Source organism: Myodes glareolus, chromosome 9, assembly GCF_982192425.1.
Source record: "Myodes glareolus chromosome 9, mMyoGla1.1, whole genome shotgun sequence".
In the NCBI taxonomy this organism is placed as follows: Eukaryota; Metazoa; Chordata; class Mammalia; order Rodentia; family Cricetidae; genus Myodes; species Myodes glareolus.
The window spans coordinates 73,992,120-74,010,898 of NC_142034.1; the positions used below are offsets into that span (position 1 = coordinate 73,992,120).

Here is an 18,779-nt window from a genome sequence, read left to right on the forward strand (position 1 = left end):
CTGCTATGACCCTAGACATGTAACTCTTACCGAGCGTGAGCACAGTATTAAACATCCCCTCAGCCAGATTTCAGCCCATCGCTCCTTTCTGCCTAATGACTTCTCCGAAATGCCGTATGTGAGCCGAAATAAATCCTTTCTTAAATGGCATTTTGTCAGGGTAAGAAGAGTAACTACCACCCTCCAGGACTGCAGGGGACAAGGGCTCGGCATTCGAGAGCAGAGAGACCTGTTAGAGCTGAAGGTAGGAGGTCTGATGAGGAGAGATGGATGGAGGGCACACAAGCCAAGATTCCCCGAGAACTCTGACGGCAGCGACATGGATAGATACAACAAATAATTTGAGTGTGTTTCTGGGAATATGCCAACCATCCGGAACTGGGATCCCCTCAAAGACAGAATTCTGGTCTCTGCTCAGTCTCACTTTAGACTCATGTGTCTGTCTACACCCTGGGCTGCCACCCATCGGCCCTTATCCCTCAGGGTCAATCCTATGAATCAGCTGAGACTACAGTGGGGTGACCATGCGCTTGCTCACTGCCTCTCTCTTTCCTACTCTCAGCGACTACAGCAGGGTTCCTCTGGTCCCTGGGTCCTGAGCACAGCTTTGCTGTCTGTGCTGTGGCCTCTTGAGATCACAGCAGTGGTAGGGCCTACTGGTCTGTTGGCCTTACTACACTGAATAACCACTGAATAACTTGTGCTTTAAAGCAAAGAGTCATGGGTCATTGGTGAAGAGTACAGGGAGCCTGCGTGGGGTTGGGAGATCTTACTTGTTATAGGATCATAGGGTGCCCAGGGAAGGGCAAGGTGGTATGGGAGAGCACATATGGTTTTCGTGACAGGGTTTCTCTGTGTAGCTTTGGAGAGCAGGCTGGCCTCGAACTCACAGCGATCCGCCTGCCTCTGCCTCCTGAGTGCTGGAATTAAAGGTGTGTGCCACCACCACCTGGCTGAGAGCGAGCAATCTTAAAGGAGGGCCAAACCTCATCTTCAGGGCCCCATTCATCCCAGAGAGAGGAGGGGTATCAGACAGAAGGACTCACCTTCTCGTGGCTCAGAAGGATGATCCTCACCAGCACAACATTGATGTGGGCCCCCAGGGACTCGTCATGGTAGATTTCATTGACCTGAAAGACAGCCAGGGAGATATCAGCAGGAATCAAGGGTCAAAGATCGGTGTACACCAGGCATCCTGTCCCTAAGCCCCCAGGTAGGAACCCAGGGGCCCTGCCTGTCTCTTCCTCTTTGCATACTTACAACCAACATTCCATCAACTCTAAACTGCCTCTTGACCCTCTGTGACCCTCCCCGGCCCTAGCAGCTCCTCCCACCTGCCTGGATTTCTGCAGTGGCCTTCCAAAACATCCTACTTCTGGGCCCATAGTCCTCAACTGGGAGCTGAACTTGGACCAGAGAATTCACTCTCCGTCACCTCACCCTGAAGCATGGTGTTCCCTTCAGAAGGAATGACAACTGTTGGAATGTAAGCCATTCCTGGTCGTTGTTGCTCTGTGAAATGTCACCTGTGCACATCGCTACAATCCACACTTCACATCCCACAAACTCTGTGTCCGAGGATTCAAGCAACCCAAGATCAAAAGTATTTGGGGAAAAAATGTACAGAAAATATATAGACTTTTTTCCCCTTGTTATTTCCTTCTGAACAATACAATAACCAGTTACAAGGCATTTGTGTCTTATGGAGTGTTATAAGTGGTGTAGAGATCACTCGATGTATATGGGAGTGTGTGTGGAGGTTAAACACAAACGCCACACATATTACTCTGGGGACTTGAACACCTAAAAGGTGTTTTGGAACTGAGCCCTTTGGATGCCGAAAGACGCTGCACTTGGAAAGGTGGACCACTTTGGACCCAGGACTTGTTCTACCTTTATCCTGCTAACAGGGAACAGTTATCACTAAGTCTCTTACTCTGCCTGCCTTGTTCTATGTCAGGCCCATCATGGTCTTCTTTCACATTTTGAGGACTGTTTTGTTTTTGTTTATTTTTTTTTACACTTAAAACATTATTCTGGGGGCTGGGCAGATAGCTTAGTGGGAGGACCTGAGTTTAAACCCTAAATGCCCATGTGAAAAATGGCCTTGCCAGTGCTGGAAGAGGGGGTGGTGTTTGCAGACAGGAGGATCCCTATGACTCACAGCTTGCCAGCCTACCTCCAGGTTCAGAGAGAAACCCCTATCTCATGGGAACAGCATGAAGTGTAAGAGTGGAATTCCCAGTGTCTTCCTCTGGCTTCTGTGGCACCCGGGCATGTGTACCTCCACACATGTGAGCATGCATGCACGCACACACACACATGCATGTAGAATAAATACAAAACATTATCCTTATCCGGAATCTTTAGGTGTCTCCAGATGCCCACAACATAAAAGGGCAGGAAGACAAACACACATGATCTTCAGCATGGTTACCAACATCTAGAAACACATGCTAGGTTAACCTCAGGCTCAGAGCTGTTAGAGGCTTCCTTAACACGAGGTCACACTCAGAACTTTCTAGAATAGCCTTTCATTGTCCCCTCCTTCACTGGCTGAGCAAATGCTTTCCTTCACCTCAACCTGGAAGGGCCCTTTGGTGTCAGACCTGTTCCTATGGAGAACTGGTACCCCTATCCTCCATAAGTTCCACTGTGATGTGGACTAGAACATTTGTTTAACTATGTAAAGGTGTGTTGGTGTTTCAAAAAAGAAAACAAAAAGGACATGGCTCCTTTAAGAGGCTCTGCCGTACAGCAAGCACTTGAGTAGCCAGCGCATTAAGCAGAAACAACAACCTAAGTAAAAACACCTGCCACAGTACCAGTACCAACTACCTAGAGCTGGCACAGTTAAATGGAGTTCCCAGTTGTTGAATGCAGCTCTCGGCCAGGCTCAGGGGTGTAAAGCTGGCTTTCATGGACCCGAGGGTGTGGGCAGTCAGCCAGGGAGCAGCCAGGGGCTAGCTAGCCAGGTAGGGGTCAGCCAGTTAGCCAGACATGGAGGAAGGACAAAAGTAGGACATACAGAATGAAAGAAAGATAAAAAGCCTCAAGGCAAAACATAGATGAAGAGAAACAGGTTAAATTAAGTTATAAGAGCTAGTGGGACAAGCATACAAAAACACCGAGCATTCAAAACTAATAAGCTTCCGGGTCATGATTTGGGAATTGGTGGTCCGAGAAAGCCTGCCACACACACCACTGTCTCAGTTTTGCCTTAGTCTGTGTTTTCACTTCTTGTATGTCCCTCCCCCCCCCCCCCGCCCTAGAGCAGAGCATCTAAAGGCCAGCAAACACTTGTTGAAAGATGAAAACCAGCGGTCACATGCTGTCTGTAGGCAGACTGGGCCCAGAGGCTGCCCATGAGGCCCTTGATGGGCAAGCAGACATGGCTAAGCTGCACCAGCTTGCACCCCAATTTTCAGGTTTTCTTACTAGGGCAACTGTAATTGCTCTCTCTAAACAGCAGGAAGATGCCTCGGGAATCTGAGCAGAATAAGGAAAATCAAATCATCATGGTGATGGATGGGATGGAGGCAGGCACAGGGCTTGTGAGACACACGGCCCAGTGGCTGCTGCTGTCACCGCAGCTGTGGATAAAGATGGCACCAATCAGAGCACAGTGCTAACAAGCTCACTGCTCCCCAACCAGTGCCACCTTTGATCCCAACACACAGCCTCTGCCAGGAACTTCTGCACAGACAGGCAATCTGACTATAAGTAGGCTTCTGTTCTCTTGTCCTCCTCTCCTTTGGGGAAGAAGTGGCACAGACAGAAGTGAGGGAGCGTGGGTGACATAGCATCGTGGCTCTGTGCTGTGCACTTGTCTCGAGTCCCCTGAATGTACTGTTTGTCTGGGCAGCATGGCACTAGCCCCTGAGTACTGTCTACTAAATATCTGAGTACCCACCTTAGCCCCTGCAGCTCAGAAAGCAGAGCCCAAGGTCCATGCCACCCTGCCCACTGCCCAGTGTCTCCTTCACAACCTCAGAGGAGAAGTGTGTCTCACAGAGCTCCTGTGGGGAATCTGATTTCCACAAACATGATGGAATGGTGTTTATGAAAACCCAAACTGTATTTTTCATAGTTGGCAAATGGCATTGCCCCACTATGCTGCATGAGGTCTGGAGAGTGGGTGGACCCCCCTCAAACCACAGGCACTGCTGCCTCAGCTTTGAGGCCCAGGCTAGATTTTCTTTCTCAGGCTGTGCTGAGACAATGGCACAAAAGGCCAGATCTTCTACTTAAGGAAGAAAGGGGTTTTCTTTATTTTAATTGCTTTATCTACGATGAGCAAGGCCAGGCCATTCTAGCTCAGACTTCTGCTGAGAATCATGCTTGGGATGTGTGGCTGGAAGTCCTGGAAGGTCCTGCTGCATCAGGGAGGGGCAGGGGAGAGAAAGCAACCTTGCAGTCTTAGTCTTTAGGGTCTCCTCTGAAGGTGGGGGCGGGGACAGGGCGAATATAGAGTATATATGGACAAAAAGGAAAAAACAGAGCATAGTCAGACACCTGACTGCCTGTGCTTATGAGAGAGACAGGGAGGCCAGCACCCAGTCATGGACAGCAGATACCAGGGGTCACCTGAGCCCCATGTCACAAGAGCAGGATTGTTGTCAGTTTATCTGGGCACTGCCCAGTTGACTGTCAGTTAGCTGGGGCACTGCCATGTTTCAGAGGGAGCCCAGGGATGCAGGCCAAGGAGGGAAAGACAGGCCTGTAGCATGGCTGTTGCAGCAAGGGTGAGCCCAGGCACAAGTCCTCCATCTCAAGGACAGAAATCATGGGACAGATGTGTACTGTACCATACACAGTTCCCTAATATGGGAGCAGGGAGGGTACAATAGAAACCAATTATGCATCACCCTCATCTACCTGCCAGTTCCCGAATAAACACTCAGAGGCTTATATTAATTATAAACGTTTGGCCAATGGCTCAGGCTTATTACTAACTAGCTCCTACTTTTAAATTAACCTATTTCTATTATTTTATATTTTACCACAAGATTCATGGTTTGTTACCTCACATCGTGCTTAAACTCTAGCAGCTGCTGGCATTTTCCTTGACTCTGCCTTCTTTCTCCCTGTATCTTTGTTTGGATTTCCAACCTAGCTATATTCTGCCTTGCCATAGGTCAAAGCAGCTTCTTTATTAACGAATTGTAATAAACACATTCACAGCATACAGAGGGGCATCTCACATCACCCCCCCCATTCACAGGATGAGATTTTAATCCCTGATATAACAGACTTTTGAGGGGGACCTTCAGAAGTAACCGGTTAGGTGAGGTCAAGGGTTAGTGTCCTTGAGATAGTATTAGTGACTTTGTGGAAAAGGCGGCAGAGAGCTACCTTACTCTTCTCCCCCTCCTCCTCCTCCTCCTCTCCCTCCCTCTCCTCCTTCATCTTCCCCTCCACTCCTCCAGGTGAGAACACAACTCAGTAGTGATCGGATTGGCTGGGAATCTTCATTTTGGAGTTGTCAGTCTCCTCCAGAGCTGCCTGAGACAAACTGTCACTCACACTCGAGTGTGCTTTGCTACACTCGCCCCAGCGAAAGAGTCGGGGCTTGCGGTGGTTTGTGCCCTCAGAGGCTCCTGTACTGGAGGCTCAGTGTCTGGCCTATGGTGCTTGGGAAAGTGATAGGACCCTTTGGGTTGGGAGCGGAGTCTAAGAGAAGGAAGCTAGGCTGTCAGGAGCATGTCCCTGAAGATATCGGAACCCAGTCGGTTTTCTGTATCTTTCTCCATTGCTTCCTTCCCGTAGCGTCAACACGAGCGACTGTGTCTGTCACACACACCCCATCATGATCTTCTGCCTCTCTCCAGGCCCCCAGTGGAAAGGCCAAGTGACCATGTTCTGACACTGAACCCATGAGCCCAAAGAAACCTTTCCACTTTCTAAGTTGAAACCCTCAGGTGTTTAGTCACAGACAGAAAAGCTGACTGACGAAGGGCTTAACCTTGTGCTGGCTGACCGTTCTTACAAAGCTCTTACACAAGAAGAAATGAGCTTGCTTCTCAAGAGATAGATGGCGTGGGTTCATCTGTCCTAGGACTGGGTGATTTGGAAAGAGGAAAGCCATACCTATCCCATGTTTAGATCTTAGTATGTCAGTGTTGACCCTACTGTGCATGTAAATTTGTATCTGAGTAACAGGCCCTTCTTGGGTTCTCAGTGGGACATCTCAACACGAGTTGACCCCACTGTGGGCTGAGTCACTCAGCAACTCTGGCCTGGTTTCTCCTCCTCCACTGATCCAAGGCAGGTACCCAGGAGACCCAACAGAGAGTGGCTGGTCTCCCTGTGTGAAAGGAGAACACGCATGAAACCTGAGAGGAGGTAGAGAGCGACACTCCAAAGGCACTAAGCTCGCTCAGAAACTGGCAAGCCTGCTCCACAGTTATGACTGCGATGAGGGCCTGGGAGGAAATACATCCGTGTCTGTCGCGTTGCTTGACATTGACCAAAACACCTGACAGAGACAACTTGGCTCATAGTTCTAGAAGGTTCATTCAGTCAACCATGGTGGAAAAGGCTTTGTGGAACAGCTCACAGCACATAGACAAGAAGCAGAGAGAACAAACTGGACACCAGGTAGAATGTTCAAAATCCTGTCCTCAGTGATCTACACCCTCCCCAAATAATGTCACAAGCCTGTGAGGGACACTCTTTATATTCTGTTGAAGAGACTGTGTTTGTGTGGAATCTGCCCAGAGGGCAACTCAGGGGGTCCCCTAAGGGTATGGTAGGCCAGAAGAGCTGAGACTGGTTCAGCAAAGCAGCATGATGCTCCTGGCAGAGCCGCCGCCGTGTGCAAACGTCCTGGGTCAGAGTGGTAAGGGTGAGGCAAGTCCTTGCCCGGAAGGGACAGGGGTTTCTGAAGAGGACTCTGGAGAGGGGCACAGAGGTCACAGCAACAGGTGAGGATTCTAAATCTATTCAAAGAGCAGTCAGGGGCCTGGATGGGAGAATGACATTGTGTTTTTATTATTATGTTTTTAACCAAGATTTCTCTGAATGCTTTATGGAAAGTAGATGGAAGGGGCGGAGATGTGGGAATATAGGGCTCCGAGTCAGAGATGAGTGGAGGGAAGGGATGGGTATGAGAAACCACGTGGTCTGGAATTGGTGGTAAGGCCACCTCCCAGCTCTGGGTCACCCTGCCTGTCAATGTCCCTTTTACTGGAACACACACACACACACACACACACCTGCCTGTCAATGTCTCTTTTGCTGGAACACACACACACACACACACCTGCCTGTCAATGTCCCTTTTGCTGGAACACACACACACACACACACACACACACACACACCTGCCTGTCAATGTCCCTTTTGCTGGAACACACACACACACACACGCACACACACACCTGCCTGTCAATGTCCCTTTTGCTGGAACACACACACACACACACACACAAACACCTGCCTGTCAATGTTCCTTTTGCAGAAACACACATACACACACCCGGCCCAGGGGAAGGCGCAAGCCTGAAATTCCCACAGCTCCTCTCCAGCCCTGAATCCTTAGATACCTTAAGAGAATTTAAAGAATAAAAATGTTGGGCGGGGCACACAGAGGGTGGCAGTTACACGTTGAAACTCCTCCCATCTCAAGGTCCTTCCACCAGCAGGAGGGACTCCGAAGCTCTAGGTGGTATCAAGGGCAGGAAGACAGAGCCCTACAGTTGCCTCTTCTACGCTCCTCCTTGCACAGGGAGCCTAGCCCTATCTCAGGGCCTTTGTGCTAACCACACCTTCCCTAACATAGTGGAAAGCACTCTACAGTGATTTCAGCCCATAGTAGGTGTTAAGTAGTTGAGGATGGATGGATGGAGGGATGGATGGATGGAGGGATGGATGGATGGATGGAGGGATGGAGGGATGGAGGGATGGATGGAGGGATGGATGGATGGATGGATGGATGGATGGATGGAGGATGTGGATCAGTTGACTGCCTAACCTCCCCCCACTACAGCTGGCCCTCCTCTGTCCTCCTTCTTTAGAGACTGTGTGCTAAGAGAGGCAGCACACTTTTGCCCGACTTCAGCGGGGGAGGAGGATGGGCCTGGGACAGTGTCCTTGAGCCCTGTCTTTAAGAAATTGATCTTGGAAGCCTTTAAGCCCTGTGGGGAAAGAGCCAAAGCTCCAACCCTCTCTGTGAGCTGGAGGCCAAGCGCTGGCATTCTGGGGGAAATGCTTTGTGATGTGCTTTTTGTTTATGCAAAGAGGCAGCCAAGTTTCTGCTCTGGAGTAGACCGGGAAGGACCTGGTTCTGCATGACAATGTCAAAGTTTGCCAGACTGGTGGCAAAGCTTTCCTGGAATGACAGTGAGCCCTGGAGGATGACCCGAGTGAGGCTGAGCAGAGGAGAACTCCCTTGAGGAAGGGGACTGGGGTACAGATTGGGGATCCTTATGAGGTAGGCAGGTTCTGAGCAGACCTGTTGCTGGGATCCCCATGCCTCTATGGAGCTAAGTTTTGGGCCGTGAGCAATGTCTAATGCCACCCGGATAACCCAGAGAACAAAGTAATTTCAGGGAGTCCCCAGAGGGTGGCAGGAGGGCGCAACCCCTGGGTGGTTTCTGTGCAAACCCCTGACGTAAATAAAGAAGACACCAGGTTTAGGCTGCCGGGATAGAGGTTTGGGATAGAGGGGATTTCAGGGAGACAAGACAATGCACCCACTAGAATTGGAGGCCTCACGACTGAATAGTCAGAAGTTGGAGATGGAGGTGACACACCCACTGGAAGCTGGGGGAGCAGTCTGCTGCTGGCCTCACAGGAGGAATAATTGTATTTGTTTTGTTTTTCTCTGTGTAACAGCCCTGACTGTCCTGGAACTAGCTCTTGTAGACCAGGCTGGCCTTGAACTCACTGAGATACGCCTGCCTCTGCCTCCTGAGTACTGGGATTAAAGGCATGCACCACCATTGCCCGGCTTGTATTTGAATCTCCTGGAGCATAAATGGGCTTGTCAAACAGGCAGGACAGGACTAGAGGTGTGTAAACCCCTCCTTTAACTCCAAGTACCTGAACACGACGACCAAGATAGACCTTCAGACGCCTCCATGGTCTCTTCCCACCTCCTCTCCTGTGGAAGTCCATACCCTCCAGCGACAGGGGATAACTCATTGGGCAAAGGATCTAGGATGAGGTCTAAGATACTGCACCCTTCGGAAGTTTGTCAATGCCCAGAACCTAGTGTACAGTCCATGAATACTGCTCAGCTGACAGGATCACTAGGGTGGAGCCGTGAACAAAACACAGTTCCCATAGAAACTCTTCCATGTGGTTGTGATGTTGTCCAACCCTGCCCCTGGATTTCCGGGGTGAGCAGGTGGGTCTGAAGTCTTCGCTCCCAGCTGCACCTGACCTCAGGAGAAATCTACGACAATCCTGCTGTGTAGCTCAGAATACCTTCACTTATTCTGTTTGGGCCTCAGTTTCCACAGATATGGAGAGGTAACTGTCCTTGTAGCACAGGTTTGTTATAAAGACTAATAACAAAAAAGTTATTAAGGCATAAAAATTCTAGAAAAATCCCCAGTGCGTAGTACTGTATTAGTGAAGCTATCCAATACATTAGGATCAGGTAATGGGAACTGTTGCTCTGTGTCCCAGATTTGGGTCCCTCTTGGCTTCAGCCTTTGGACCCTGCCTCCCATTTTCCTGCTAACACTAGAAAAGTAAACACCTACTTTGCCACGCCTTAAGTCCTGGTCAGAGGAATGAATACCTCTGGGGGAGACACAACATTCTGATCAGCTCCAGAGAATGGAACATCTCACACGACTGTCTCTTGCTCTGAGAGTTAATCCAATTGGACCTGTCAATCACCTGGCTAAGGGACCATCCCTAAGACAGACTGATTCAAGCTAAAGGAACGAGAAGACTAACTATCCCTTTAGTCAGATAAAGTACCCATCCTTCCCAGAAATCCCATCCCGGTAGTCACTTCCTGAGATGAACCTTGCTCACTCTGCCCTCTTCACAGCCCTAATTCAGAAAAGTATGACTTTTTTTTTTTCCCTTTCTCTTTCTCTGTCCAAAGCCTAAGCGTTTTCTCTCCGGCCCTTGCAGATTTCTTGCTCTCTAACACTAAGCCCCATCTCTGCCTCACCATATGGCTGTCTGCTGTCACGTACCTGCTTGCTGACCTCCCTTGCTAAACATGTCACCCTAATGCCGAGGGCATGGCTTTCCCTCTTCTTTCCCATGTCCTCCCTCCCAGTGGCTGCCAAGAGGCACAGCCTGATTGCCTGTTGTTTTCCAAAGCTCACAAAACTAGCCTTAAAAGTCTGGCAGTGGTGGCGCATGTATTTAATTCCAGCACTCTAGAGGCAGAGGCAGGAGGATCTCTGTGAGTTCAAGACTAGTCTGGTCTACGGAGTGAGTTCCAGGACAGCCAGGACTATACAGAGAAACCCTGTCTCAGAAAACAAAACCAACAGACAAACAAACAAAACTATCCTGAGCGTCCACGGAATCTGTTTTTAAATTCTTTCATTAATGAGACTAAGAACACAAAGGAGCCATGGTTTGTTTCCCTGGTAACACCAGGAGGCGTCTCCGCAAACACCAACACTTGCTTACAATTCTCTACAGTATCTGAGTGTGACTGGGATCTGGAGCAGGGGCCTGATCTCCTACAGTCACAGCCATCCATACATCCTTGTGAGCCTGATCTTCCAGGGACTGACCTGGCAAATACCAGAAGTAATGCTGCCAGACAGGGAAGGGTAGCGGCTGCTGAGGCCACAGGACACAGAAGGACACATCAGAGGGCCTGGGGCCTTCAGAGGCCTCTCAGCTACTCTCAGCTCAATAGGGAGAAAGGTAGAGATGACAGGGATTTTGATTCTTGCTGGCAATGACCTCAGGATGTCAAGTCTCTGGAGTGTTATGTTGCGGTGGCTGGCTGGCCTCCCTGAGCACATAGACTGGGGGTTCAGCATGGTGTCCCGTTTCAGGATGCAATCTCATTCCCTAAGTGTCAAGACCATATACTAACACTGGTCAGAACGCTAGCATCCTGCTTCCCACACTCTTGCGTGTCTCAGAGCCTGTGTGGTACAATTTGTCCCCAGTGACTTGATCTCTGCCACTGGGCTCCATTAGGGCACTACTGTGTAATCAGAAAACAACGTATTTTTCATTTCCCAGTAAACCAGATTCTCCAGCTGCCTGATCAGAGACCCAAGAAAAGAGACGAGGGAAATGACACCATGAACCCAGGGAGCCAGGGGCCTCAAGGAAGTTCCTGGGTGTAGAAAACACTCTGGGAGATAGGGGGATGTTGGAGGAGAGGTGGGAAGTGAGACCAGGGCTGGGGGTGCACTCCTCTGCTCTGCCCCCACTCCAACCTTAGCATCAGAGACAGATGTGGAGGCCTCTGGGCTCTGCTTCCCCCAGTGATGGAGCCACATCATAAGAGAAGAGTCTGCTCCCTTGGTGGTGCCTATGGAGAAGGTGAGACACAGGGCCTGACCCATGTCTTGAGTAAACCAGTGAGATCTAAAGTAGGCACCCTGGCTGTCCCAGCCCTAGAAAGACGGTATGTGCCACCTGAAGCTTCTACCTGGGGTGTCTGAGAAGGGATGGGGACACCCTGGCATTGACCTTGGAGAGGCTACAGAATGGAAGGCACATGGGGTCCCCCTTCCCACCCAGTACACTCATGGAGCACCACAAAACAGAGAGGACTCAGATGAGCCGGTCCACTGTCATTCAGGCGCGGCATGAAGCTGGATCACAGCACGGACCCAGAAGAGACAAGCACCTGCAACTAAGGGTCTTACATCAGCACCTTGAGTGGTGTCCCTGGACCCCAGCAGAGGGACCCTGAGAAATTCAGAGAACACAGTAAAGCTAAGCTTTCTACGCTCAAGTTCATGGCAAGAGCATCCTGCCGCGGACATGTTCCTCGCAACTGCTTTCTAATACCCTGGACGTAGCCAGATTTGAACACAGAAGGAAGCAATTGTCCTCTGCACAGCACACGTCTCCTGGCACCAGGAGGATCAGGAATTCAAGGTCATCCTCAGCTACACAGCAAGCTCAAAGCCAGACGAGGCTACATAAGACATTGTCTTGAAAATTTAAAAGGAAGAATTATAAAAGGCATTTAGGGAACACCTACTATGCACCAACCCTTTGTCAGGGTTGAATGTGCACAGCCAGGTAGACGATGTTCTCGGAAACTGCTATGAAACTTGGGGTACCTGAGATGACAATTCCTAGTTCTAAGACACATCACCCATGGAAGAAAAGGCCTCAGGGATGTCTGACTATAATTTGGTACAGGGGCAGGGGACATACCATGGAGAAACGTGGGCAAAGTGACAGTCCACATCTGCCTAGACTGGAGCCCAGTGAGGGAAACTGTCACCTCTTTTGTCTGCCTCAGCTGTCGCCTCTTTGCTGGAGCCTGCACAAGACAAGCTCAACAGCCACTTCAAGCTGTCACCAGGGAGTGATGATGCTTGGCCCTCCGTGTCCGCCGACAGGGACTCTGACTCCTGCTTTGACAACTGTCAGCTCCCCCTGGGAGCCAAGGACAGGCAGCAATGAGGCTCCCTCATCAGCTGTCAGGAGGCATCAGAGGAGGGAGGCAGATGGGGAGTGGCTGCTGGGATACAGGAAGAATAACAGGGACTAGACAGAGAAGAAGTGGGGACGGTTTGTGGTTCCCCACCCCAGTGTTCCCACCCAGCACAATCACCACTGGCCTCTGCACCAGCCCAACTCTGTGGAATGTGAGCTCCCTGAAGGCAGGACAATACTGGCTCACATTGACCCTCCCTAACTTAGAACCTCATCAGGATCCTATCTCCTCAGTGCTCAGATCATGAGAGAGAGAGAGAGAGAGGCAATCCCTAGGAGAGATGTGCACAGACAAGATGGCTTGCAATGGGATGGAAAGGCGGACGGTATGATAACGGACAGCCAGCACTGTTGGGAGACATGGAGCCAAGGCTAGAACAGGCCTGGCCCTTCTTCTGAGACGTCTAAGGGATCCCCCCCATTCAGATCAGAACAGTCAGAGAGGAGCACGCATGGTCCACGTCACCTTCCCACAGGCATGTGCCTTGCTCCCACTGCCCAACCTCTCTGAGCCTCCTTGGCCATATCTGAGAGAGAAGCCCTTGCAGAGGCACCCAGGGAAAGGAGACAGGCCATAAAGTACCTCCTTGCATGGGGTTGCCCAGTGCTAAACCTCTGTCAATGTGATCTCTTTCCTCCTCTTTTAAATAACAATGTGGGGAGCCCCAAATTTCCCAATGAAAATATTTCTAGACACCAAATCAACTCCATCCCCTGCCTCTCCCCAGAGCCGTATGCCTCTCAGCCGGGTCCAAACTGTGCAAGAGGAGAGAGAGGCCCCTGAGCCATTGCCTGTGTTCACTACCACCCAGACTCCCCTGCATTAGAAGCTGAAGAAGTCTTTGAGAAGTCTTCCCGCATTCAGCTTCCCCCAGTACCGCTGGTGCAATTCTAGTCTTCATTCTGCCCCTAAACTTCACTCCTACTCTGAGCTTCCAGGTACAGGGATAGATTTTGTTATCTCTACGCCCCAGTGTCCGTCATGAGGCACGGTGTTCAGGAAGTGCAGGACACAATGGTTCATGGCCCCATGGGCCTCTACTTGCCTCATATCTGTCCAGGTGTTAGATCTAGAGTAATAAATGCCACAGAAGCCCTTGGAGCTGAACTATCGCCACATGGATGGCACAGAGGGACCACAGCAGCAGCGGCTGCGTCCCTCTAAGTCAGAAGTGGGCATCACAGCTCCAATTCACCGGTGCAGTACGAGTACTGATTGCAATGTGTAGCCTGCATTGAAAAATGACTAGGTCTCCCTGAGACCATTCCAGCCTTCATCTCAGAAAACCAGACCTGGCAAGGGCTGGGCAGGCCATTCCTGTCCAGTCTCAAGTGAGCAGAACTGAGGAAACCATTGTCAGGGGATGTGGTTTCTCCCAGTCTCTTCTAGGCCCCAACCACTTCTGCCCACTGCTGCCTGGCACCCAGCTGCACCTGGTCATATGATTCTTTTATGGATTCTGTATGTAGCACCCCGGATATCCTGATAAATGAGACTCCTTTAACAGACACACAGTGCCTTGATCTCAGGCCTAGCGGGACAAGCCTGAGGAACAGACGGGCCAGAAACAGTGTCCCAAACCTTCTCCCCGAGACCAGGCAACACAACCAGATGAGGAAGGGAGCTCTGGGCCTCCATCCTTCCTCCCCTTTGCTCCAGCCAGTTCCTACACCAAATATGTCCCTCTTGTCTGGGCAGCCCCAGGTTTCAGTGTCTCTTTCCTGCAGGAAGCAGAGTCAGACATGTGAACGGGTGGGGGCGGAGTGTGTGCGTGTGTGGGGCTGATGCCTTCTGCAGGCTGCTTTGCAGTTCACAAGACTTCCTCCCCCTGAACCTAGCACAAAACATTCCAGCACTGCCGCTGTGCCGGCCCCAGCATTCTTGAAAGTTGGTGAGCAGCTGATTGTTTACAAACCCTGGCAAGGCTTCGGCAAGCCAAGGCCAATTTCTGGATTAAATTAGAAAAGAAAAGAGGAAACATATCCAAGTCTTGGCACCAATAAAGATTGTTCATTGAACACAGTTGTTTTAGAACACACTGTGCTGAGGCCCTTCATCCTTCTGGGAAGAATCAAAGGGTACAGCCTCAGCTGTAAAAGTGCAGGGGGCCCCACGGGACCCCATGTTCTCTGCAAGCCTAAGGGATGGGTCTGCCTGCAGTGGAAGGAGCGGTTCACACACCTCAGAGAGATTGTTCTTGCCTGGAAATCTACTAAGATATTTCCAAATGGAGATCAAAGTCAGTGCAGTTACTCCTTTGAAAAGACCCCTCGCAGTGACCTCAGATGACCTTTGAGGTGGTTAGACCAGCTGGAGGGATAGGTGGTGCTGAGAAGTCTGGGGTATGAACAGCAGACTGGTAAAACTCAGCTTAAGTATGAGGTCACCACGGTGGCCTTCAGGGAACGGCTGCTCCAGCTGCGGGGTTGGGAGTCAGAGGGCAGGTGGAAGCAAGGGAGAACTCGTCCAGTGGTTAAGGTGATTGCTACCAAGCCCAATGAATTGCGTTGGGTTCCTGGTACACCTCCATCTGTGTGCTGTCACACACACACACACACACAGTGCAAATAAAAATAAATACAATAAGTCAGGCGGTGGTGGCACACACCTTTAATCCCAGCACTCTGGAGGCCGAGGCAGGTGGATCTCTGGGAGTTTGAGGCCAGTCTGGTCTACAGAGTGAATTCCAGGACCGCCAAAGCTACACAGAGAAACCCTGCCTTGAAAAAACAAACAAACAAATAAAATAAACAGACTACCTATAGCTTGCAACAGAAAGCATTAATATGTCACCGTTGTAGCTATAAGTAACCACAACTAAGAATGGAAAGGGGTCATGGGTCGTTCCTCAGTGGAGCAGGCACAGAGGATGAGGCCATGACAGAATATTCTGGTAGGGAAGACATTAACACGTACATCACCTGTTGGAAGATTTCACTTTTAGGAGACCAGACTGAGGACATAATTAAGGATGAGGGACAGATTCGGCGATGTGGATGCAAAATAGTAGGTGGCAAAGCTGACCTCTAAAGGGGAAGTGAGTTTTATCCCACGGGTGTGTCATATAAATAAGTTACATAAAAAGCACACTCTCCCCATGGCAACTCCACGCTCATTAAAATGAAGTCGTGGAGAGGAGCTCCTGGGAGAAAATATGGAGAGATCTATATGAGCTCATTCTAATCTTATGGCATAAATAATATATTATCTGTGTTAAATATAGGATGTTTTAATGAACTGAAAAAAATTACTTTTCTGAATTTAGGGAGGGAATCGGGGAAAAAGGATCTGGCTGGCAGGGAATGAGTTGGTAGGTGGTATCTGTGGGTAAGAGGGTCCCCTGAAGTGCTCAGCAGATACCCCCAACCCTCACCCACCAGGGGCTCTGAGATGAAGCAGGGAGTAGGAACAGACCCATAAATTCTCACTTTCTGTTGTGAGCTGAATGTGATGTCGTCCCAGGCACATGTGCTTGAACTTGGTGCCAGCTGCCTGTGCTCGCTGTTGGAGGAAGTTACAGAGCCCATTGGGAGGTGAAGCCTTTTTGGGGATACAGTTGCTGAGCTGAGTCATCTCCACTCCTATAAGTGACCTCTCACCCATACACCAGTTAGTAACCCCAATAAAAACTCACTGGTTCCCTGAGTCGGACTTTGGTATAGTTCCCCTTGGGGATGAATCAACATGTACACGTGTTGCATATCCCCGAGGAAAGTCTTTCATACAACACCCAGCTCAGGGGTCAACTTGCTGTCCAGGCTGCCCTTCAGCCATGGAGTCATCCCTATGTACCTGCTATTACTGTCGATGGTCACCTGATCCAGAGTGCAGCTGGACCTCACCCAATGCCACATCTAGACAGGCACTTCCTCAACCAAACTACATCCCAGCCCAATACTATGTGGGTCCTGCTCTGATGTTACTTTGGTTCCATGATGTGGGAGAATTGTCTGTGTTCTGTCAATCATATTTTAATAAAACGCTGATTGGCCAGGCAGGCAGTATAGGCGGGAAAACCAGACAGGAAGTAGAGGTGATGCAATGAGAACAGGAGAATTCTGGGAAGCAGAGAAGTTCCTCAGCCACTCCTGCGCAGACCACCGAAGAGGCAGCATGTAACGTGCCCAGCTGAGAAAGGTATGGAGCCATTATGGCTAACATAGATGAGAATAATGGGTTAACATAAGTTATAAGAGTTAACAAGAAGCCTGACCTAATGGGCCAATCAGTTTATAATCTTATGGAGTCTTGTGCATGATTTTCTTTGGGGCCTGCCTGCTGTGGGGTACTGGGCAGGACAGATACCCCAACAAGCCAGTCCCACATGTTACAGTTCCAGCCCTGGGAATTCCAGGACCAGCTGTAGACTTAACAAGGGGATCGTAGCAAACTACCAGCCAGGCTTTGGAGGGCTATTTGGGGTTGTGGCTTGAGGTTCACACACCCAGAGCTGCCCAAGCTTCCTTAGTAAACAGTGGCCGGCTTCAAGTTCAGAGGAGCGCACAGCAGGCTTTCCCACCATGCACTGCTCAGGACAGTTGCCACTGGCCACACAGGCAACTTAAACTTCAGTGCAGATTAATTACAAGTCACGGCCCCATTGGCAAGGCTACCATCAAGATGACAAGTACCGTGGGCTGTGGAGAACTGGGAACCCTCATGCATTATTGGTGGGAACATAAGATGATACAGCGGCTGTGGAAAGCGGCATGGTGGTTTCTTAAAAGTTAAACATAGAATTACCACATGATTCAGTCTTTCTACTCCTGGGTCTGTAGCCAAAGGAATGCAAAACAGAGTGGTGAACAGAAATCCGTAACCCAAGCTCCCAGCCGCCTGATTCCTAAGAGCCGGGAGGCGGAGGCTGCCCAGGTGCTCAATGGATGAGCAAAACCTGTCTAGATATACTATGGCTCTGACTGAGCCTCAGGAAGGGAGGGAAGGTTGGGCATGGAGATGCACACCTGTGATCCCAGCACTCAGGAGGTTGGAGGCAGGAGAATTACAAGTTCAAGGTTAGCCTGAGATTCCTAGCAAGACCTGTATCAAAAACAAGGCAAAACAACACACACCACAGACAGACAGACGCATACACACGGTATTCCAACACGTTACAATATGACTGTCACAGTCAATTAAATAAGCTGGTTCCCAAAGGACAAATATCATATCACCAATACTGAGGTCTGGAGCGGTTGGATTCAGAGATTAAAATCAGAAGAATCACAGTCAGGCCCCAGGGGATCAGGTGAGAAATTAGTGTTTAATGGAGGGAGGATCAGCTTTAAAAGTTGAAGAGAGTCCTGTGTGTGGATGGTGTGACCTTTGTACTTCCATGGGAATGTCCTTAATGCCACAAACTGTACACTTTAAAATGTGAACAATGACCTGTGTCTGGCTCTAGGACTGTCACATGCTTGGCAAGCTCCCTACCACACATCTCTATATTCCTAACTCTCTTTTCCTTTTCATTTGGAACAAGAGCTCATTAAGCTGCCAAATCTGGCCTTGAACTTGAAATCCTCCTGCCTCAGCTTCCCAGGTAGCTGGGATTATAGGCTTGTGCCAGCAGGTGTGTCATTCTGTGCCCACCCCCTCCTTCCTTATTTGGAGTGTGCGTGAGCAAATGCACATTTGTGTGCACTTGGAGAGGTCAGCTGTCAAGCATCTTCCTAAATCACTCATTTATTTTTGAGGGTGTGTAGGTGTGTGTTCGTGTGTGGTTATGTGTACACATTTGTGTGTATATGTGGGCAGGCCCTTGTGTGAGTGGAAAGGCCAGAGGAGGAAGTCAGGTATCCTGATCTATGGCTTCTGCCTTCTATCTTACTTTTTGAGATCATCTTTCCCTGAACATGGAACTCACTGGTCCAGCTAAACTGGGATTGTGGGTGTGTACCATTGGGCCCAACTTTTTGCATCTGTGCTGGGAACTGGAACTCAGGTCCTCGTGTTTATGTGGCAGGCACTATACCCACTGAGTCATCTTCCCAGCCCCAGGCCTGGCTCATATTTTATCACAACAAAATGCTTTTGATTAAACCTTAAATTCTATTGGGAAAAAAAAAAACCTCGTCAGTTCTTTCCTCTCCCTGGACAGATTTCAAGAGCTCAAGATCCAGGCTGGCCAGTGTCTGCAATGTTTCAAAGGCCAGAAGGA

The 18,779-nt window shown here is 49.9% G+C and overlaps 1 protein-coding gene across 1 annotated transcript in view; it reads right to left on the minus strand.

Moving 5' to 3' along the window:
- The window catches only part of Adamts2 (ADAM metallopeptidase with thrombospondin type 1 motif 2), a 201,100-nt gene that overhangs the window by 45,185 nt on the left and 137,136 nt on the right, over positions 1–18,779 (minus strand). The window contains exon 5 of the mRNA XM_048451945.3: positions 1,047–1,130. Coding sequence (XP_048307902.3) covers positions 1,047–1,130 — 84 coding nt within the window. The remainder of the gene's footprint in view (positions 1–1,046; positions 1,131–18,779) is intronic.